The sequence below is a fragment of the Asterias amurensis genome, chromosome 7, assembly GCF_032118995.1.
Source record: "Asterias amurensis chromosome 7, ASM3211899v1".
NCBI lineage: Eukaryota > Metazoa > Echinodermata > Asteroidea > Forcipulatida > Asteriidae > Asterias > Asterias amurensis.
In genome coordinates, this window is record NC_092654.1 from 22,781,426 (window position 1) to 22,804,257 (window position 22,832).

The 22,832-nt window shown below is 40.3% G+C and overlaps 2 protein-coding genes across 3 annotated transcripts in view; one reads left to right on the forward strand and one right to left on the reverse strand.

Moving 5' to 3' along the window:
* Positions 1 to 22,832, forward strand: part of LOC139939507 (homeobox protein Mohawk-like) — a 236,856-nt gene that overhangs the window by 3,436 nt on the left and 210,588 nt on the right. Inside the window, exons 2-6 of one of the 2 annotated variants that reach the window (XR_011786321.1) lie at positions 1,902 to 2,067; positions 3,694 to 3,871; positions 4,327 to 4,731; positions 5,506 to 5,560; positions 9,636 to 11,198. Coding sequence is in view for 1 of the 2 variants with exons in the window: in XM_071935472.1 (XP_071791573.1) it covers positions 1,902 to 2,067; positions 3,694 to 3,871; positions 4,327 to 4,731; positions 5,506 to 5,560; positions 9,636 to 9,741 (910 nt within the window). In the remaining variant the exon portion in view is untranslated. Of the gene's footprint in view, positions 1 to 1,901; positions 2,068 to 3,693; positions 3,872 to 4,326; positions 4,732 to 5,505; positions 5,561 to 9,635; positions 11,587 to 22,832 lie in introns of those variants that run through there. The other variant, XM_071935472.1, reaches the window with a different exon arrangement.
* On the reverse strand, positions 13,970 to 17,367 carry LOC139940113 (prostaglandin E2 receptor EP4 subtype-like). Its single transcript, XM_071936359.1, has 2 exons — positions 16,432 to 17,367; positions 13,970 to 14,251 (listed from the first exon to the last, which is right to left on the reverse strand). Exons 1-2 carry the CDS (start codon positions 17,341 to 17,343, stop codon positions 13,970 to 13,972), a joined length of 1,194 nt encoding a protein of 397 aa, XP_071792460.1. The 5' UTR covers positions 17,344 to 17,367.

The window sequence follows — 22,832 nt, forward strand, 5'->3', positions numbered from 1 at the left end:
AGCCATATACAATAATATAGCTCTATGGTGTAAGCACTGTATAGGCTACTCGGCACTTTCCCGCACGTTGGGAACAAAACACTGAACTCGGGAAGGTTCAGAGTATGGAGAACTTACACACATCGGTGTATAAGGGTAAAACCAAAATTCTTCATACTCGATGCAAATTTACATAACATAATGGCCATTCCCGCTGCTAAAACATTCGAACTGCCCCAGTTGTAGCTCTGAATGGCAAAGGGCACGGGTTCGAATCCCTTTCAACCCATGAACGACCACACTTGCATAATCTGTTAAAAATCATTTTCCAATCAGTCAAAAGTGTAATGGCGCTGATGCCACATCTCTCTTCTTAGCTTTTGCAACATTTACAGCGTCAGTAAAATGCATGGCTCAGTCCGCACCCTTAGTCGTCCCCCAGTAATATAATAAGGAGGCACTAGCAAAACAAGGGAAAGAGCGGGGAAAACATTGAGCAGTGCAAAAGCGAATCTATAATGTGATGACGTTCACCCGGCCCACATTTATGTTTGGTTTCACGCTCCCTGTATGCATGGTCACGGTGATTTATGTGCACTTGGCTAATGCATGGAGGTTTTTGAGATTATGGTGGGCACATTTCTACATAGGGAACTATTTGGTTCGGGTAAATTGTTTGTCGACACCCAAAACCAAAGAGTGTACTCCTTTAGAGATTTCAATTTGCTGCATCTAATTTAGGGAACAATCTCCCTCTGCACATCAAACAAGCTACCACTAATCTCAAGTTTTAAAGGCAGTGGACACTATTGGTAATTACTCAAAATAATTATTAGCATACAACCTTACTTGGTAAAGAGTAATGGGGAGAGGTTGATGGTATAAAACATTGTGAGAAACGGCTCCCTCTGAAGTGCCATAGTTTTCGAGAAAGAAGTAATTTTCCACGATGTTGATTTCAAGACCTCAGATTTAGAACTTGAGGTCTCGAAATCAACCATGTTAACACACAACTTCGTGTGACAAGGGTGTTTTTTTCTTTCATTATTATCTCCCAACTCCAATGAACTCAAATTTTCACAGGTTTGTTATGTTTTGCATATGTAGAGATACACTAACTGTGAAGGCTAGTCTTCCACAATTACCAATAGTGTCCACTGCCTTTAAGACTCGTCTCAAAACATTTCTGTTCAATTCATCGTATACATATTTATTATTTTGTTCCTCCGAGCGCTTTAGGCAGTAGAACTTTTCTTTTGGAGGTGTTGGGCGCTATAGAAATGCAGTTGTTACTATTATTATAGTGTCCACCATACCTCAAAAAGGCTAATTGCTGAAGTTATGTAATAAATTTGTATATTCAAAGGCACATTCAACGTCAACTCACTTGTCTGTCTTCTTCTGTCTTCCTTAAAACCTTCCTTTTACAAACCCATATCTTGTAGTTTTTTGGAGTGACTGCGCTTAATTCGACACCCCTATGTTCAGAAAAACCCCGATGATTTACATCCTAGGGTTAGATAATTAAGATTAGAAATTCAATTCAATTCAATTCAATTCAATTCAATTCAATTCAATTCAATTCAATTCAATTCAATTCAATTCAATTCAATTCAATTCAATTAAAAACAACTCTAATCATCCTTAAATAATCCCTTTAATCCTCCCTAAAATATATACGTAGGAGTGTCGGAACATAGGGATGTTGGGACATGGGGGTGTAACCATTACGCTGATGTGTGTAAGATAAACTAATTTCCCTAGTTCTGTGAAAACAAATCACAAGCATAACTCGGGTGGGATTCGAACCTGCAACCTTTGCCATTCTAGAAGTCTTACCAACTAGACCATCGAGATTGCCCGGTAGCTTCAAACAACACTTAGGGGTTTAACCGTTTTATGTTTTGTTTTATCTTCACCAGGCGCCATAACACGTTAATAGGAGACCGTCCAACTCACAGAAGACGTTCCGTAAACGACATGACGAAACCTCTCAAATCTTGGCTCTACGACCACAAAGACAACCCCTATCCAACGAAGAATGATAAACAAACCTTGTCCGAATCTTCTGAGATGACCTTAATACAGGTAAGCCTCAATGCGTTTCACTTAATCAATAGCTTCGAATTTTGTTGGATTCAACTCCAAGGATTTCCGGAATCTATATAATCCGAGGAAGCGGATGCCTTTCCTTTCTATAACCGCACGGTCATAGTCGGACTACAGAGATCAGGACTTAGTCATTTTTGAAGGACATTCACGGGCCTATAATATGGACCGGAGTGATATCATAAGCTTGTTTAGCCGGAACGATCAAAGCTGTTTGGATAGGACCCGTTGAGGCGAAATGTTTTGTTGCTGTAAAAAAAGAAATAGAAAAAAAATCGGGTGAGCTTACCTGTATCTTAAGATCGGAATACTGGCCAATATTGCGTTAACAACTGTTGAAATAACCCAGTTTAGCTGTGAATAACATGTTGTTGTTTTTTTTGCAAGAAGTTATTTTTAAGGCTTGACTTGCATAATTTAAAAGGTTTCAAGTATTGATAGTTAATATTGTTAATCGTTAGGCACGGTGTGAGTTTGGTAGGCAAATGATGGCTTAGAGACGGGTGGTTTGACAACTCAACATTTCAATCAGTATGCTGTGATTGTCGTCAGGAGAAATGAAAGAATAACTTTCTCCCAAACACGGTCAAATTGTCGAGTAGTCAAACCACCGTAAAAGAGAGTCATGGTCCCCACAAACCTCACTTGATTAATTATTACGCAACCAAACAGTCTGTTTTTGCGGCAGCCCTGTCGTTGTCAAAGAAAACCATTGTGTGAATATTAATTTAAGTATGCATCTCTCTAAATCAAATGATTGTTTTTATCTCAAATTGATTGCTGTTTGTTATCTTGCCTTCTCGGAAAACAAAACACTATTTTCCTTCAGTTGCGTTGCCCTTAGTATGTATCCTTCAGTTGTTTTGCTCCTATATGCGATATAACAAACACGCATGGATTACCCCGGGAGCAAACATGGTAGAACAAATCGAGATCCATTTAAATTATATGTACAATTCAATTTTCGACCAATTAAAATAGACAAATTGACAGTGACAGGCCATCTTGCCTGATTTGTTTTTTGTCCCCGTCTGAGCTTGTGTAGAGCCTGGCGATGACGTAGCTTCATGACGTCAGAATGTTGACAACCACTGCCAAACGCAAACGTACGGGGTGCAATGGGGGGATGTACCTTATTAAAATGCCTTCACATAATATACTCCCAGCATGTAAACAAGGTGAAGTGGTCATAACACGCAGTTGTCGCTATCACCTTTGTTTTGCTTTTGGGCCTGAGATTGGCGCGGTTTTTGTTCGTGAACCGCGTTTTTTCAAAACGACACACGTTCTCGGAAGATCTGGCTGGTAATCACTCTTAAAATTAGTGGCAATAAAAAAAACTTTGGTTCGAAATCTACAGAAGCTTTCGATGTAGTGTAATATACTAGGTATGTCACCTAAGTAACGCTTCTCAGGGTGTGATTCCTAAATAGACTGTTCTTCCTGTGTGCACATAAGTCGCTCTGGTTTTCCAGCGACGTCTAAAAAACGCGACCAAAATGTTTACATGTTAGTTTCATTGTACACAATGGAACGGTTTAAAAACCAAGTTAATGCTTTTTAATTAAACGATCTGTTCAAATTGTACAATGTATTTAACTTCAGGTGTCCAACTGGTTTGCCAACGCCAGACGCCGCCTCAAGAACACCGTTGGGCAATCGGGTCTCACTTGGAAGAACAGAATTAAACTTTACAATAAACAAGCCCGGGGAAATGCAGATCAAGTCAGCCTTGCAAGCTCATGGTCGGGTGAAACTGAAGCTGATTTCACAGCTGAAGGTGGTAGGTATTTAAAGGCACTGGACACTATCGGTAATTACTCAAAATAATTATTAGCATAAAACGTTACTTGGTAACAAGCAATGGAGAGCTGTTGATAATACAAAACATTGTGAGAAACAGCTCCCTCTGAAGTAACATAGTTTTCGCGAGAAAGGAGTACATTTTCCACTAAATTGTTTGAATTTGTTGATTTCGAGACCTCATAATTAGATTTTGAGGTCTCGAAATCAAGCATCTGAAAGCACACAACTTGTGCAACAGGGGCGTTTTTCTTCCATTATTCTCTCGCAATTTCGACGACCAATATTGAGCTGAAATTTTCACAGGTTTGTTATTTTAGGAAGTGATTTAGCAACCTTGAACACTTCTGTGAAAGGTGAAATTTATGCAGGCCAGTTTGCAATTTAATAGAGTTTTGTGTTAACCTTGGAGCAACTTATTTGTTGTTGTTACAGAAATGCCTGCTTTAAGTCCTCTCAACACAGATACATCGAGCTCACCTAGCAACAACCAATCACAGGCGTTCACTGCGCCCTCTACGGTGATTAGAGTAGATCCCGAGTTTTTTCCCCGATCTCCAGCCTCATCCCAGCTCGAGGTGATCACAACCGAATCAGCGCATCTGCATAAATTCAAGCAAAACATTCTGCATCGGTACCTCCATGATTCGGTCCAGCACCAACGTTTCCAATATGGCGCTCTCCAGTCAGGAACAAGGACGCCCTCAACGGTCCGTGTGTTTAACAACAGAGACTCGATAGGCTCGACGGGTGATTTCGAGGATGTATCGAGTACTTCACCTAACAGTACAGGAAGTGACGGCAATCAGTCAATATTTCAAGATGGGCGTTCACCTTACGGTACGCATGCAGTGAATACAATATATTTTCAACTGGGCAAGTGTAAACAACATGTACAGCGAATGATTAATTTGCCTCTATCAAAAGTCTGAAAGATGCATTCATAAACACATCAGACAGTTTCGCTATTCCTATTGGTGGAGAGCGCATCACGTGGGTGTGAATAAATCTTTGTTTATAACCAGTAAAATGTGTTGGAACATGGGCGTGACACGCGAGCTTGCACTTGTTCTTATAAGACAGTTTCTATTGGTCGAGAGCAACGGCTGAAACAGTTGTGCCACATCACGCGATACGCGCGACGCGCACAACATTCCCCTATAAGGAGTTGTTTACCCGATCGGGCCGTGGGGCCTTACCAATTCATAGCTGGAGGGGTGTTGTGTTGAAAGAAATCATTGAACAATTATAATTTTTGCATTTATTTTACTTTTTGACCTAAAAGTGTTGATGTTTTTTTATCGAAAAGGTATTATGAATGGGAATCAAAGTGTGTTGAATCGGTTTTCAACTAGTGGTTTAAACTGCCGAGGCCTGGTTCTTGATAATTTACCTCGACTTCGTCTCGGTAAAATTATCAAGAACCAGGCCTCGTTGGGATTAAACCACTAGTTGAAAACCTCTTCATTACTCATTGATTCCCTTATTTGAAGTGAGATGCAAATTTATCGAATCTTAAACACGGGAAAGAGATATTGCGTTTTATAATTCGATGTTTTTGTTTGTCAACGAGAAAGTTTAATACTGATTTATGTTGATATTTGTTTGCTCCAGATATTGACTTCCAGGGTATGTCAGTGTGTCAGATGTCTCAAAGCGAAGAAGCAACGTGAGTTTTACAGAGAAATCTGGTTCATTGATTTAGATGTAAGCCTATTGTGGGTCCGCAGGACTAAAGTAGACGTTTCAGATTATAGTCTAGGCGGATTTCTGGAAAAAGTGACTGATTGAGGCATTTTGGGGTAAAAGTGTGGAACCACACTTTTTAACACATTTTTGGTGTGCTGAATCAGAAAAAATGGTTCCCAAGCGAATTTTTGAGTTTTTGACCATCTAATTTGCATAATCATAATTTGACCTTTTTGAACCATTTTAAGCAAACCCCTGTAACCAGGCAAGCAAAAATGACGAGCGATGAGTCTGTACCTAGATGTTAAAGGTCACAGAATAGGATTGAAACATTTCCAAAGTAATAAGTGGTAATTAATAATCATAAATATGCAAATTAGTGCTGCCATTACAGAAAAATTATTTTTCTTCAATATCTCGGTAACTAGGAAAGCAAAGATGGCAATTGAAGTGCTACACCCGTGTTTTGAAGGTCTCATAAAACGATTACACATTTTATGAAGTTATTATTAGTTGTAAGTAATTTTAACAAAATATATGCAAATTAGTGGCAGCCATAGCAGAAAAATGAGCTTTCTCCAATATCTCTGAAACTAGGCAAATAACCATGATAAAGAAATGTTTTTATCTATGTTCTGAGGGTCAGGCAATGCATGTAGTGTGTTCATTGGCATGCCAGATGCTTATGCAAATGAGTTGGTATAGCTACACGTGCTTATTTATGCAAATCAGCTAGTCTGACTACCAATAAATTTCACCATTCATCATTTTTTGTTCAATCGATGCATACCTACAATAGCGTTTTGCAAAACATTTAAATCTCTGATGCAGTTTTTGCTCAATCGATGCATCCCTACAACAGAGTTTGCAAAACATTTAAATCTCTGATGCAGCTTTTGCTCAATCGATGCATCCCTACAATAGAGTTTTTGCAAAACATTTGCATCTCTGATGCAGTTTTAGCAACGACAGTAAAGACAAACCCAGGAGAACTATCCTCTTCTAAACAGACTCGTACTGCTTGGTTTGATGCGCCAAACCCTGTTTTAAACTGATTGGCAGAAGTGTAAAACTAAAAGGCAATTTTAAATGTTGCCGAAAAACCAGATCATTCCGAGCAGGTTAGGCTCGTCATCTATAGTAGACAGGCCACCTAGGAGAAGAAAAACTCTGATCACACTTCCGGATATAGGTAGAACTCGTAAGCCTAGGTTGGTAGTATACCTAGGAGAAAGACCCCTTTGACCACCGTTCCGGGTAGGTAGAATTCCTACCCTAGATTGGTAATCTACCTAGGAGAAGGACCTCTCTGATCACCATCCAGGGTAGGTAGAACACGTAAGCCTAGATTGCTACCTAGGAGAAGGACCACTCTGACCACCATCCTGGGCAGGTAGAACTCCTAAGCCTAGATTGGTAGTATACCTAGGATAAGGACCTCTCTGATCACCATTCCGGGTAGGTAGAACTCCTCAGCCTAGATTGGTAGTATACCTAGGAGAAGGACCTCTCTGACTGCAAACTCCGGTTTGCAGGTAGAGCTCGTTACGTACGTCCACATCCTAGTGCGGACGAGGGCAGCAACCAGGGTAGTCCTGAGAGGAGTGGTGCCCCCCCCCCCCCCGTCTTTAGCCTTTAAAGGAAGCTAATGGTAAATCTTATGGCAAAGCATTTACTTCAAGTCCCGAGAGTGGACAGGATCGATGCTGCGGACAGGTGTGCTGGCCAGGTCTTGGCCTGACAGAATGGCATTGCCCCCCCCCCCTTCCCGGAGGAGGCCATCCGACGACAGCCCAAAGTCCAATGCGATCTGCGATACAGGAGGCCGCTCATTATGGCTACCTTCAACAAACACAGTGAGGAAGGATGTCAGGGTCAGAGAGAGGACCATTGTGCAGTGATCTTGGCAGGAGTCATGAAGGGGATACCCTCCCCTCAATTCATTTTCATCAGTGACTTCGCCCTCAGACGTGCTATCGGCAGACACAAGGTGGATCTTGGAATCACATTGATGCCAAGGAGATCGAGCCTCTATCCCGTAGTAGCCATGCCCGACCTTGACTTTGCTGATGACATCAGTCTCTTCTTTAACACCACAGCCCAGGCACAAGAACTTCCACTCAATGCTAGAAAGACAGGTGATTACCATGCACCCCTGACCACATTAGAGGTTGAGCTTTGTCATTGTCCTGATGAGAGATGCTGAGGCAGAGAGCACAGAAGAGTTGGCCTGCATGAAGGACAGGGAGGCTGAGAGACGCCGCCGGAGATCCCGACTGCCCGCGACATGATGATAGAGAGCAGGTCGTCCAGTTCACTTGCCGGTTGTTCTAAAGCATGGGCTTCTGCCAAGTCCACTTCACTTGCTGAAAAGTTTGAATAAGGAGATGATCTAACCAAGACAAACTTTGCTGAACCTACCAAAATGTCCTCCTGGAATATGTCAATGAGCAAAACAAATTGCTTAAGTCGGAGAGTGCCAGCAATGGGTATCACTGACCTCGACTGTGCACTGATGGCATGTTCTTCTACATGGTGGACTTGGCACGAGAATTACCTGCAGCTCCAATTTAGCAGAGTACTTCATATAAGAGAAGTTAAGATGTTAAATATGACTTCAGTTAAACTTAAGGAAGACCAAGGCGATGGCATTCATCTCGAAAGACGGTAAGGACTAAATGGCGCTTCCGTCATTGAGAAGTTCAAGTAACTTGGTGCCCTCGTAGGATGGATTGAGCGACATACAAGTGAGGAACTCTTTGGAATGGAAGGCCCTTCATTATGGCATTGGCGAGTGTGTGTGGAAGAGATCTGGTCTGACCAACAACACCAATATATTTCTTTTTGTGGCTTCAGTTGAGTCTGTACCTCTTTGATTTGATTCAAGGTGTGAACTATGAAAGATTGATGCTCCCGGTTTCAATTTGATGCGTACTTCCTATCAATCATTATTTGGTAAAATGTTCACTGCTCCATACCTGAGCTTCATGAGCCCATGTACAATGGATGGGATACATGGTGACTCAGAACCACAGCCCATACTGATGTCAATGAGTCAAATCCCTAAAAGTTACCTGCTGGAAGATACTTTGTGTTCATGCCAGAAGCAAGGGTTTCAATGCACAGCAATGTGTGCATTTCAGCAACAGATTGGTGATGAAACTCGCTGTATGGCTACATGTTCCTAGGCAACAGCAGTTCATGCTATACCCAACTTAATATGAGGGACTGGTGAGTGACACCAATTGCTCTTTCGGCCTGTATTAGCATCAAGTAGTATTTCGGTGTAAAGTTAAGGGGCCTTAACATTAAGCATTCATTCATGAATTGTTATGAAATTCATTGGTAGTCATACTAGCTGATTTGCATAAATAAGCATTTTAAGCTATTTTACTCGCTCGTTTGCATAAAAAGCATCTTGCGTATCATTGATCACATTGGTTCAGCCTCAGAACATAGGAAAAATACTTCGTTTATCATGTTTGCTTGCCTAGCTACTTTGAAGAGAAATCATGTTTTTGTAATGGCGGCCACTAATTTGCATATTCATGAGTATTAATTAGCACTAATTACTTCTGAAATGTTTTAATCCTACTCTGTGACCTTCAACATCTAGGTACTGACGCATCACTTGTCAGTTTTGATTGTCATGTTACAGAGATTTGCTTAAAATGGTTCAAAAAGGTCAAAAATATGATTATGCAAAATTCAAAACCTCAACATTCAAAAACTCAAAATTTCGCTTGGGAACCATTTTTTTTTCGGAATCAGCACGCCTGAAATGTATTAAAAAGTCTGGTTCCCTGCTTTTACTCCAAATGTCCCAATCACCTTAATTAGACCTCTTTTTCAGAAATCCGCCTAGACTATTAATTTGGTCGTGAGACCAGCTAGAAAGGCACATCCCGCATATGACGTCATTAGCAACACCCACAGCCGTAGCCGTTCTAATGGCAGCGTTTATAATGGCTTCCACCATAACGTTGATTTGTTTTCGGGGACATCAATAATGACACTTTCACTGAATTTATTTACTATTGATAATTTTGTTTCAGAATGGAAGGCAATGATACGTATAGGAAGGAGCTGGTAGCTGCAATGGTTCTAACAAATATGGCCCGGGCGAAACGTCACTTACTACCGCTAGGAATGATGACGTAGTCGGCTTGTGTGCTTGGAGACACAGCGTCAGAATTATGTGAACGTTTCGTCTGGTGTTTGATGACCATTAATATCATGTATAAATTCGCATCAAACATAATTAGGCGAGGTTTGCGGTAGCACCATGTGTAAATCTCTTTCGAGTATCGGTGGTGCTGAGAAGAACCGGTGAATGACAACTCCAGAGTTGAGAGTTGTCAACCACCGGTTTCTTTTCAGAACCACGATTCGTATAATCGATTTGCACATAATTGTGCTATTGCAAACTTCACCTAATAAAATCTCCACCGGGCGAAGTTTAAAATCCTACTTATCAAAAATACAGTCGGTCATTGGTTCATGCGGAAGAAAGAGGTCATTGGCTGTTTGCAAAGCTCTTAGTGCACACCTGATTTAAGACCTTTATATATAACATTATTAAGAAACTTTAAATTAAAAAAACATTTAGACACAAAATGAGTTAAGTTTATCAACCATCAAGATCATTGTTTATATTGAAATGTATATAAATAGTTTCCCAATCTTCGTCTCGTCCGTTGAACATGTATATACATACATTATGAGTTACACATAGAAAAATAAACAACTTTCGAACATCACATTTAACATGTCTGTGTTTCGTTACTGACTTACGTCCAAAATACAAAACGTAAGGCTTCGTGTGACAATACCAACCAGCAGTAACATCACAAGTGAACATCGATATCCATTTACTTTAAGAAATGGCTTTAGGCAAATGTATTAAAATTAAATTATTATTTATTTTATGCATTGCACCAAGACACAGCATACAACAGGATTTGGCTTAATGTCATAGATGGGTCATAGATTGTTAGTTGTCAGCTTAAATCATATATTTAGAGGCACAGTTATAAATAAAAGATATAAAGTTTGGATGCACACAGTGTCTGCTTGCTGAGGAAGCAAAAGCTGTGTCACAGTATTTTCACAAGAACATCAAATCCATCCACGTGTGGCGAGGTGACAGCGGGTACCAACCGCATCTTTGACCGCAGTCTTCTGTAACGGACACCAACCCTCGGAAATCTATTCGTCAATAAAATCGTTTGCCAGATTCAATTTCTGCAATACTATCAGCAGCTCAGTACTTCTCATCACCGAGTAATTTTTCATAGTCAATGTTCTTTTGGAGTAAGCCCATTTACCAATCTATGACCCCATATTTAAAGAATGATTTTTTTTCCAATCTCAAGAGAAATATTATTCGTCTGAAATCGAGAATACTTTCAAATTACAGATGCTTATTGATGATAAAAACAAACCAGATGTGAAATGTTCTCAAAATTCCCGACAAAACATTTACCGTAATTTTTTGTTGTCACTTAAACGCGACCTCATTTAAAATCAAAACTAATTTTAAAGGCAGTGGACACTTGGTAATTACTCAAAATAATTATCAGCATAAAACCTCACTTGGTAACAAGTAATGGAGAGCTGTTGATATAAAACATTGTGAGAACCGGCTCCCTCTGAAGTGACGTAGTTTTTGAGACAGAAGTAATTTTCCACGAATTTGATTTCGAGACCTCAAGTTTAGAACTTGAGGTCTTGAAATCAAGCATCTGAAAGCACACAACTTCGTGTGACAAGGGTGTTTTTTTATTTCATTCATATCTCGCAACTTCGACGACCAATTGAGCTCAAAATTTCACAGGTTTGTTATTTTATGCATATGTTTAGATACACCAAGTGAGAAGACTGGTCTTTGACAATTACCAATAGTGTCCACTGTCTTTGAGTAGTGATTGGTTGGTGTGTTTATATATGGGAATTAATTTAAAGGGAAGGTACACGTTTGGTACATACTCAAAACAAATATTAACTTAGAAACTGACTTGGTAATAAGCATTGGAGAGCTGTTGATGGTTTACAACATTGTGGGAAACGACTACCTCTGAAGTAACGTAGTTTTTGAGAAAGAGGTAATTTCTCACAAAAATAATAAAAGACTTCCAGCTATAGAAGTCTTTTATTCTTATCTGATCGCACACAAATTCGTCCAACAAGGGTGCTTTTTCTTTCATCATTTTCTCGCAACTTCGATGACCAATTGAGCACAAATTTTCACAGGCTTGTTAATTTATGCTTATGATGGGATACACCAAGTGAGAACACTGGTCTTTGACAATTACCAAACGTGTACCTTCCCTTTAATCGTCTATAACACAATGATGTGCTTTTTATTTACGACATTACATGACATGCCCACATTGGCGCAGTTTACGAACTTGTGTCAATATTTGCATAAATTGCACTTTACAAAATTAATTTGTTGCTCTCTTTAAATAGAAATATATATAATAACTTTACATCAACAAAATCCACAGATCTTCAACATTGTAACTGCGTGACGTAATCTGTTACCACGGTGCCAACAAAACAAACAAGGAAAAATAAACTGCACCAATAAAGTATCTAAACACTTACAAATTGTCAGATATATCGGAACCTGAAATAGTATGCCAAAAAAAAATTATTCATTTCGAGTCACCGTTAATTTCTGCACATTTTGACACATCTTGTGTTGCGCTACGATGTTGTTTAGTGGATTTATGGACACTTGAGTGGCTTAAGGTCGAATTTCAAAAGTTGTAAAAGCCCCTATTCAAGCTAAATCGTTGTATTGTGACGAGTAAGATCAGCGTTTCTTTTGCCCACCTTTTATAAACGATTTTTTTGTCGCTTGTTTGATAAATCGGTTGTGATGAACATCAGCAATAATTGTCAGAAACCAAGCAAAGGGGTCAAAGATGGGAGGCATACAACAATATGGGTTAAGAGTCAGAATCCCTGATTATGATGAGAGAGGGAAAGGTGGTTCAAGATAACAGGAAAGATGGCTCAAATGACCAAACAGGAAAGAGGACGGATCGTTGGTTTGATAGAAGCCGGTACGTCGATGCGAGCTGCAGCTCATGGTTACAACGTCACCAGCGACGGTCAGTAAATGATGAAATGACGACCAAGCTCAGGGAAATGGGGACGACCTGTCAAGGAGTGTCCGTCCGAGGGTGACTTCTGCAGCAGAAGAAAGTGAACAAGTCCATAAAGCCTGACACCACTCTCGAGGGATTGCGACGCATCCTGGTCAGGAAATGGCAGGGGATTGACCAGAAACAGATCAGAGGTCTCATTGGGAGTATGAGAAGACGACTCCTTGGCGTTCAGGACAGTGATGGAGGACACACTAAGAACTGAGGACAGGTTATCAGCAGTTTTAGAGTTAAATACACGGCAATAAATTTCATGGTCAAGTAAACGAAACAAGTTTTCTTTTGTCTTGATTTTGTCTGTGTGTGGTGCTTGTGCGAGTTCCCTTCTGGAATTGGGGTGAATAGGGGCTTTTGCAACTTTTGAAATTCGACCTTAAGCCACTCAAGTGCCCATAAATCCACCCAACAACATCGTGGCGCAACACAAGATGTGTCAAAATGTGCAGAAGTTAACGGTGAATAGAAATGAACAATTATTTTATTGTATACTATTTCAGGTTCCGATAAATCTGACCATTTGTAAGTGTTTAGATACTTTATTGGCGCAGTTGACATTGGAAAACTGCTCTGGACTGGAGTGGTAATGGTGTCGCCAGCGCCCTCCATTGTCGCTTCCTGAGTGTTGAAAGCTAGTCTTTAATCAGGCCACAATGAACCGAATACATCCTTTTCATTCACGTGTCATACTATATTTTAAGTACCGACTCTCCAAAATGTAATGTATGAGTCCTATATTGATAAATATAAGACGCTTGTGGCATTTTGCAGCGTCTTTTCCAAAATAATAGTTCCCCGCCCGTCCGTTCATCCGAACGAGGCAAGGCTTTGTCATATATGGAGTCATCCACGAAGTTTTATAATTTTCAAAGTGTTGGTGGACGAGTTCCCTTAGGTTCTATTGTTATTAGTTAGCTAGGAATAGTGGACGGTTGCTGCTTCTGAAGGCTTCAGTTCTGACACATTGGTATAAATCTCTCTGATTGCGTTCCAGCGATGAGAATAGTAAAACCTCATTCTATGATAGATCAAATAAACAAATTTGAAATAGTCACCAAGAAGAAAATTCTGCTGACATTTTTAGAATAGTTTTTTTTTTTTGCAACTTAGGCCTTGTGTTTTGTATAAAAAAACTCGGACACCAACATTGCATCCAAACTATCCAAGACGGCGGTCCACACGCATAAAAAGTGTCCAATAAGGACGCTCCATTCGAATCACGTAGCACGAGAGTTCGCCAACGATCCGGAAATGGTCGATGGAGTCCGCCATCTTTCCGCCTCTGTCCTCTGAGGGCGCACCTTATTTGAAGCCTTACAACAACAGCAGCATTTACGAAGCAGTTTTCGTGTGTTCGCCATGATCTTACGGCGAACGTTCCTGCGGAATATTCCGTACATTAGCGGGTTGATAACGCACGTGCTGAGGTAGAGACGAACGGCGATGTAGTCTAGGGTTTCGGAGTACCATACGTCGAGCTGATTCGAGAACCAACGGATCTGTAAAACAAATTGGCGGGAGAAACTAAGTTTGAAACTTTTGTAAACCACGTCCCTTGCGGCTTGTGATTTGGTTATTTACTTGAACTCTCTGATGCAATGGTTGTGCTCAGTCACAGTTAAACATTGTCTCACGGTCGGCGCATAGGGTGTTTTAAGAAAAGACATTGCACCATAAAAAATAAATTGATTTGGGTCGAGCTGAGTCGAGGAACCAACGGATCTGTTAGCTCGAAAATAAATCCCTTGCGGCATGTGATTTGGTTTATTTAACACTCTGGTGTAATTGTCAAGCTCAGTCACAAATACCTTACGGTCGGAGCTGGGGTATTTGAAGAAAATAGTTTGCATCATAAACATTTCATTTATCTGTTCAAAATTGTAGTTTACCTGTATATTTCGCCATCGTGCCTTTGAATGGTGTTCTACACAAAAAAACAATACAATTTCATCCATGGTTTTCTTTATTCCATGTCCGATTTACAGTCGGCAATTTATTTGTTCTAAATTGAATTTTTTTTCGCCACCGTGCTTTTGAAGGGTGTTCTACAAAGAATACAAATTCGTCCATTAGCTTTCTTTATTCCAACATCGATATTTTCTAATAAGGTAAGAATAACTTCTTATGACGATTCCGTCTGCTCTGTAAGTTCATTGCACGGCAAAGAGAGTTCAGCTGTAATAAATATAAAGTACTAATTTTAGCACCAGGGCTGTCAACCATAATAAAGGCATGCGGACTTCCCTTTTTCACCGCCATCGAAGCGTCCCAAGTTGAAGCTGTATATCTCAGACAATGCTAAATTGCAGGGGCACTTAATTTTAATATCCATTCCAGTTAAATGGATTTAGCGACGACGTGCAACTCGTGCAGTTATTAACCACTGACTGATGGACCAGGCACTTCTTACACTTCCGCTCCTAAAACACTTGTGACAGTTGCATATTATATGCATTCGTATTAAACTTAAATTGGAACTCGGGGTAGCTTTCTTATACGGGCTGTCAATACATCCAGATTGGATGGATAGCGAAACTAATTTAGTTCGACGCTCGGGTACAACTTACAAATTTGTCTGGTACTTTGGAATTGTTAAAGCAGGGGTTGACGCTCGTTGTAATGTGAAATGATGGGTCAGTTTATTTATTGATTTATTAAATTGATAGTTGTTTATTTAGTCAATAAAAGGACTGACGTTTTTACTGTTTAGTTTAAAGTATGACGAACGAACCGTCGTATTGGCAGGAAGTCAAGAAATTTCACTTTTACGTTTTAACTTGAGTTCCCAATAACAGTATTCACTTAGTTTGCCAAGAAACTTCACTGAAGTATGAAAGCGATTGGATAACTGTAAAATAATCTGACAGATCGCATCATGCTGTCAGAAAGCGCTAGCCCAACTCAGGCAGAAACAGGCACCGAGTTTAGATCCTGTAATCTTTTAAAACCAACATTGGAATTACATTTTCAATTTTTCTGAGTGCCGGATAAAAAGTAACAGAATGAGAGAGCGGAAGCGCTCATGTATTGGGGCGGGGTCTGGCGTGGGGGTCCCTGAATAAAGAACTGAATAGTGAACCACGCATCAGTTACTTATTCAACAACAAAATGTGAAATTCAATTTAGAAATGTATGTCTCTAGCCATTATCAAAACCTGGTTAGGCTTTCTGTTGAAACACTTCGCAACTTTTTTTTTGAAAAAAAATGTTCAAAATGATTCACTTAAAGGGGATGTCACTGTTATCACGATCAAAGAAGACCTGTGGCTATACATGAAATATTGACTGTCACATGTCCACAAAGTTACTGTAGTGCTTAGGCCTACTCCAGGAAGTGAAAGTAACGCTACAGAGCCCGATTTCATATAACTGCTTAGCAGAAAATTTTACTTACAAATTGTTTTTAACAAGAATTAACAGCACCAGTCCGAGAAATGGTGCAAGTGACGTGGTATTTTCTTTATGGTTGATAACCTTATTCTGGTGAGCATCTCTGGTGAGCATAATATTATGTGATGTGCTTACTATTTTTAAATGAAATTTGCTCACGACGACACAGCCCCTTTAAAATATAATTACATTTTACCAGCTAGTACCTTTTTTTATATATTTTTTTTACTATATATAAAAATAATTACAAATAACATTGTTCAAGGAGTACGTTAGTAGAAATACTTACCTCGTATGGTAATATGCATACAACAAAGACCACTGCAATCGCCACCATCAGACGAGAGAAATCCGCCGGTGCGCCCCGAATCATATCCACTTGTTTCATATACTCTTCTCTGTTCCTCGGACATGCAACTTCCAAGTGGGCTTTCAATCTTTGCATACATCGAATGACCACCACATTGCATGATATAAGAACCACAGTCATCACAACACCCTCAAGTAAAGTGAAATATTCGTAAGCGTTTTCCACGGCAGAGTTAAGGTAGAGGTACTTGGTTTGATTGTCATAAAGGTTGGAGTCGGAATCAATTAATTTAAAACAATGGTCTTTTGACGCACTCGCGGGGCAAGCCTCCCAAGTCCGCTTGGTCACACCGGCAATGAAGAAACCCGCGAGAGAGACGGAGTAGAAAATGATGCCGAGGATTACGACTCCAATACGGCGGGGTGTGACCGAGTTATCATAGAAGAATGGTTTCTTGATGCTCAGATAGCGTTCGATCCCCATCACCACGACGATGCATTTTGACAGCCTACTGCAGGCAACCACTGCCGAGGCTGCGAACAGGTAAACTGGGATGTCCCCGGTCCACTTCCCGGCTATGAAGCTCACTACCCAAGACGTCTCCCCTAGGACGAGAAATATTAACTCGGTCACACAAAGCACCAAGACTAACAATCGAGGTACACTCTCTCCACCGCTGGGTTTCGAACGTTTTGCACCTCTCAAAATAAGGCTTATAATGATGAGGTTCAGAATGCAGCCCATGAAGTAGAATATCAATTCCAACGTCTCGTCTAAGACCGGGAAACATGGCTTTGAATCAACAGTCACCAGTGGGCGTCCTGGCGGGTACAGAGGGAGTGAGAAGCATGGTGCTTCCACCCCCACTGAGGAAACATTCCACCAATACATTGTTTGTGAACATCATCTGCACCCAATGTTCCCGGTAGAATACCATCCAGGGTTGATGCAAAATGTTAGAGTAAGGTCCGAGAGAGATGCTCCTTGTGCTGTGCCAGTGCAACGAATGCACGTATGATGTACGACATGGAGAGGTATACTCCCCCTACACGCAAAGCATTAGACTTGCGCAGTCCCGGCAGTTTCTGCCAAATATTATGGTATCTTTTTGTGCGACCAATGTGACGTGCTTTAAATTATTCTTCGTGTGAAAACTGTGTAAGCTGATTGGATTTTGCACACCTGTGTTAAAAACAGCACCAAGTTTGTGGGTTGGCAGTACATACAGTGTTCAATTAATACTGTTATTAAGAAGGTGGACTTAAAGGCATGTTCACCTTTATAATTGTCAAAAACCAGTATTCTCATATCCCAATATTATGCATAAAATGGCAAATGTGTAAAAATGTTTACTCAATACATCGATTTTTGAAATATTGGCCTAGAAAAATTAGATTGATTCGTGAAATCTGGAACATGTTTTTTTCTTCAAATTGGTAAAAGAAAAATAGGTTGCTTTAAAATCATGTTTCGGTAGCGACAATTTTCAGCTGTAAATTAAAAAAGTTCGGCCCTCAGTTAACTCAGTATAAACATGTTTTGACAATTTCAGTCAGTTAACGATTTGCAAAATGTCACGACATGAGTACATGCAGTGTACAGTGCACAGATAAGACTTTATTCACGACGAGCATTTCAATCCGGCTAATTTATTAAACGTTCATTCCGGGCGGACTGTGCACTTTTAATGGCCTAGTTTTCCCTCCTGCTTTTAAACATGGCTGCTAGCAAAACCAAAGATAGAGCGCCGAAGGCGAGCACGAACCAAATTATCATTATGGTTATAAATTTGGTTGGGAATCCAAACACAAGTTAAAGGCAGTGTACATTATTGGTAATTACTCAAAATAATTATTAGCATAAATCTCACTTGGTAACTAGTAATGGGGAGAGAATGATAGTATAAAACATTGTGAGAAACGGTTCCCTCTGGAGTTACGTAGTTTTCGAGAAAGAAGTAATTTTCCACGAATTTGATTTCGAGACCTCAGATTTAGAATTTGAGGTCACGAAATCAAGCATCTGAAAGCACACAACTTCGTGTGAAAATGGTGTTTTTTCTTTCATTATTATCTCGCAACTTCGACGACCAATTGAGCTCAAGTTTTCACAGGTTTGATATTTTATGCATTTGTTGAGGTACACCGAGTGAGAAGACTGGTCTTTGACAATTACCAATAGTGTCCACTGTCTTTAATGGCCCGACTTTTCGACCCAATCAGGTCTTTCTGTGAAGCTATTGACAACACAAAGCATCTTAAACAGGTTTTATATCAGAGGGAGTCAAGTAGATAGATAGAGAGAGAAAGGCAGAAAGCACAAAGAAGAGCAAGAGACGAACGATGAATGAGAAAAGGAGGTTTCCACAAGAGGTTAGAAACACAAAAGACTCAGTCAATGTTAGAAGAGGGAGATTAAAAAAGAAAAGGCGATTAAAGGGGGAAGGTTATTAGTCATTTCTTTCTTGGATGCTCAGACAATAGGGTTGAATGGTATTAAGGCACCTATAATCACAGTTTCTCCCTACTCAGACGAAAAATCTCTCTTTGGTTACATGCAGCATGTAGTGCTCCATTGTCGTGTCAGAAATGGAGTCATGTGGAACAACACTGAAGTGATGTCATATGAATATCCAGCTTCTGGGTGTTGATTATGGATCTGTGGCTGTAGAAACGCATCTGTAGTGTAGTTCTTTTTTAAAGACAGTGGACACTTTTGGTAATTGTCAAAGACTACTCTTCACAGTTGGTGTATCTCAACATATGCACAAAAATTGAGCTCATTTGGTCGTCGAAGTTGCGAGTAATGAAAGAAAAAACACCCTTGTCACACGAAGTTGTGTACTTTCTTATGCTGAATTTCGAGACCTCAGTTCTAAACTTGAGGTCTCGAAATCAAATTCGTGGAAAATTACTTCTTTCTCGAAAACTACGTTACTTCAGAGGGAGCTGTTTCTCACAATGTTTTATACTATCAACCTCTCCCCATTACTCGTAACCAAGGAAGGTTTTATGATGATAACAATATTTTAGTATTTACCAATAGTGTCCACTGTTGGTGTGCTTTCACTCTACGAGAAACTAACTTAATGTAGACGGAAATAAAACTCGGGTTGGGAAACAAAATTCTGATTCAACTTATTTGTTGAAAAGGTTTCTTACCTTCGGAAATCAGTGAACATAAAAGAAATTACAGTGGTGAGTTAATAGGCACATGGTGTTTTATATTCAGGGTTAGACAATAATGTCGAAGCGGGTTTCCAAAACTACAGAAAGAGGTTCAACAACAGTGTCATGCAAAAAGTGCACGGTTTATTAGAATGTGCTGATGTAGTTTGTCATTCTCGTGGCAAAAAAACAAAGAGGTGAAAAAGAAGATCGATCACACTTTTCTTGGTATATGGGGGCTACAAGAATGAAACTTACTTAAAGATGCTATATGTCAGAGATTTTTTTGCCGATTTGACCCCACATTTTTGATTGAAAAAACAAAAGGTATTTCGATGGGGGTCGAGAAAGTTACAAGCTTTCATTTGAGCCATTGCTCGAAAAAGTCCGCCAATTATTAGTAGCAGTGAAATAAAGTGCTCAAAATTAGTTTTTGTCGGGATCCCGACAATATCACGTGACCAACTCTTATGTGTTTTATAAGAAACGTTTTAAATTTTTGTCATGGTTCCTGACCATTAAAAGTAAAAGTTCAACTTTTTTTCGTTAGAGCGGGTGATACTCTTTGAAACATCATTCACTCAAAAAAATCTATTTTTTAATGTTTGGGGCCAAAAATCTTACATAGCATCTTTAATGAGAAAAGAACTCGGGGGAGATAAAGGTGGGAACCTCTTTAAAAAGTCGACATAACCGGAGGGTTTATCACTGCCGTATGGACTTGTTTTCTGGAGAGATTGTCTACATAAATGTGTTCGGGTCCTCGAAATGATTTCGAGGAGCACATTAATGGACTTCGAGCGCACGAAATGGTTCCGTGAGCTCGAAATTATTTCGAGTGTACGAAATTATTTAGAGCGTACACCGACAAAGCTATAATAATTTCTTAAGGGGGAGGGGGGGGGGGGGTACTTTGACGGATCTAGGGCTTAACATATTGTGGAGATCGCTTAATTTGATCGCTTGATGTGAAGTTCATTTTGTACATTAAGTCTTATTTTAGAGGTCGAAACGCGATGCATTGGTTTTGTTGGACATGGAAAGTGGATCAATATGTTGTTCACTTAACACCAGGTAGAAACCCCCAGGCCGTGTTTTAAATTACGGCATTCCGCAGTGACTATGGCTTGATCTCTGAAAATGCCTATTCCCCAACACTGCCAACAGCCATAGCTCTAGCCGAAGCCACTGGAATCGGACTCGGTACTGCTTCGAAAGGGCCCATTCAACGTCCATTGACGTGGTCGGCCATTTAACAGGTCCTCAGGACAAGACGTAGAATATATTGGTCAGCATAACTCATCAACCACTCGACCTTTCGGCGACGTTGAAAATGTCCATCATTGAAGTTCCACGATACTTAGGGGTCCCCCCTCTTTTCTGCCCCCCCCCCCTCCAACAGGACACATAATCGCGATCACAATCACGAATCGTGGTATTTAGATTAAATAATACCAAGTATTCCTGACAGAGTGATGAAGCTGGCGGGTAAACTCGTGGTTACCATGGAGATAAGTGAAGGTATCTGTCCACGGGATCGGGATATTATTATTGATGTCCTTTCGCACTCTTCTAATGGACATGCCCCTTGAGTCATACAAATGCTCGCAGTGGGGATTTAGGTCGCACGGAAAGTCACAATTTAACAACCTAAATGACGTTTGCACTACAAGCGTTAGAGCATTTCAGTGAAATTAGCGTCAGGATTTTGAATCACCATAATTCAATGAGAGCTTAAAGTTCAGCACAAACCTTTTTTTGCTGACAATAGAAGGAAAGGTTACCGGTCTTACATATCGTGTCATGTATTGTGCGTCACTGCTTCATCACATATAGCCCCTTTGTTTTCCCAGAAGCGAAAGCCTGGGTGATTTTTTCAGTTTAAACGAGTTTTTCATGAAAGTGATTCAACACGATGGATGCCCCTAGGGTGGGCAAGGTGGGTAATAAAATATTTGTGAGCTTTGTCACATCGCATGGATTAGAAGTTATGTCGCCACATTTTTTACGCATTCTGAACACTTGAACTTGTAACCTGGATATGAATTCTTAGCAGCATAGTCAAGTACTAAGGGTGACCAAGTAGTACTCGAGTACTAAGGATGCCAGAGTAGTAACAAGAACTAAGATTGGCCGAAATACTCGAGTACTAAAGGATGGCCGAAATATACTCGAGTACTGAGTACTAGAGATGGCCGAGAAGTACTAGAGTACTTAGGATGGCCAAGCAGTACTCGAGTACTGAGGGGGTCCGAGTAGTACTCGAGAGGGTGTTCGAGTAGTACTCTAGTACTAAGAATGGCCGAGTTGTACTCGAGAACTAAGGATGGTTGAGTAGTACTCAAGTACTAAGGATGGCCTAGTAGTACTCGAGTACTAAGGATGGCCAAGTAGTACTCGAGTACTAAGGGGGTCCGAGTAGTACTCGAGAGGGTGTCCGAGTAGTACTCTAGTACTAAGAATGGCCGAGTTGTACTCGAGTACTAAGGATGGCTGAGTAGTACTCGAGCACTAAGGGTGTTCGAGTTGTACTCACGTACTAGGATGGCTGAGTAGTACCCGAGTACTACGGATGACCGAGTACGGTACTCAAGAATGGGTACTTGGGCCATCGAGTACGGGTAAAAGGGTCAGAGTACCGAGTATTCGATATCTGAGCTAAGTCCAACAGCTGTGTGGATCTCTGGGTACGAGTACAGTGTACGGGCACTTCATGCAAAAAAAAAAAAAAAAAGTTCATATAATAACTGTTTCTTACATTATTTTTGTGACCAAATGAGCCCAAAAAGTTCACAGGTTTGTTATTTTATGCATGTTTTTCACTTATAAATTGAGGATACTGGTCTTAGCCAATTAAAGACAAATAATACCATAGCTGCCTTTAAAACATCATCTAAGACAATAAGAATTTGACTTCTTTCAAGAGCCTTGTTCCTATTCCTTGCATCAACGCATGCTATGAAAGCGGAAAGGAAAGCAGTATTTTGAAAATCAGAATGTGAGTACATTTCAGTAGTCGACTACCGAGTATATACTTTTTTTATTCGGCCGAGTATCGAGAATGGACCTCAAGACGACTTTGTTGCTAGTCGAGTTGAGTTCGACTACAACAACAAAGGTAGTTTACCATAAATGTGACCTTGTACATGCTTGGGCCTTTCTGACCAGGCAAGACACTGTACTGGTCACATGGGAAAGTTTGCATTTTGTGTC

Coding starts and splice junctions, on each gene's coding strand:
- LOC139940113 (XM_071936359.1), bottom strand. CDS start 17,343: ATGTATTGGTGGAATGTTTCCTCAGTGGGGGTGGAAGCACCATGCTTC. Junction 14,252..16,431: donor TATGCATATTACCATACGAG/GTAAGTATTTCT, acceptor TTTGTTTTACAG/ATCCGTTGGTTCTCGAATCA.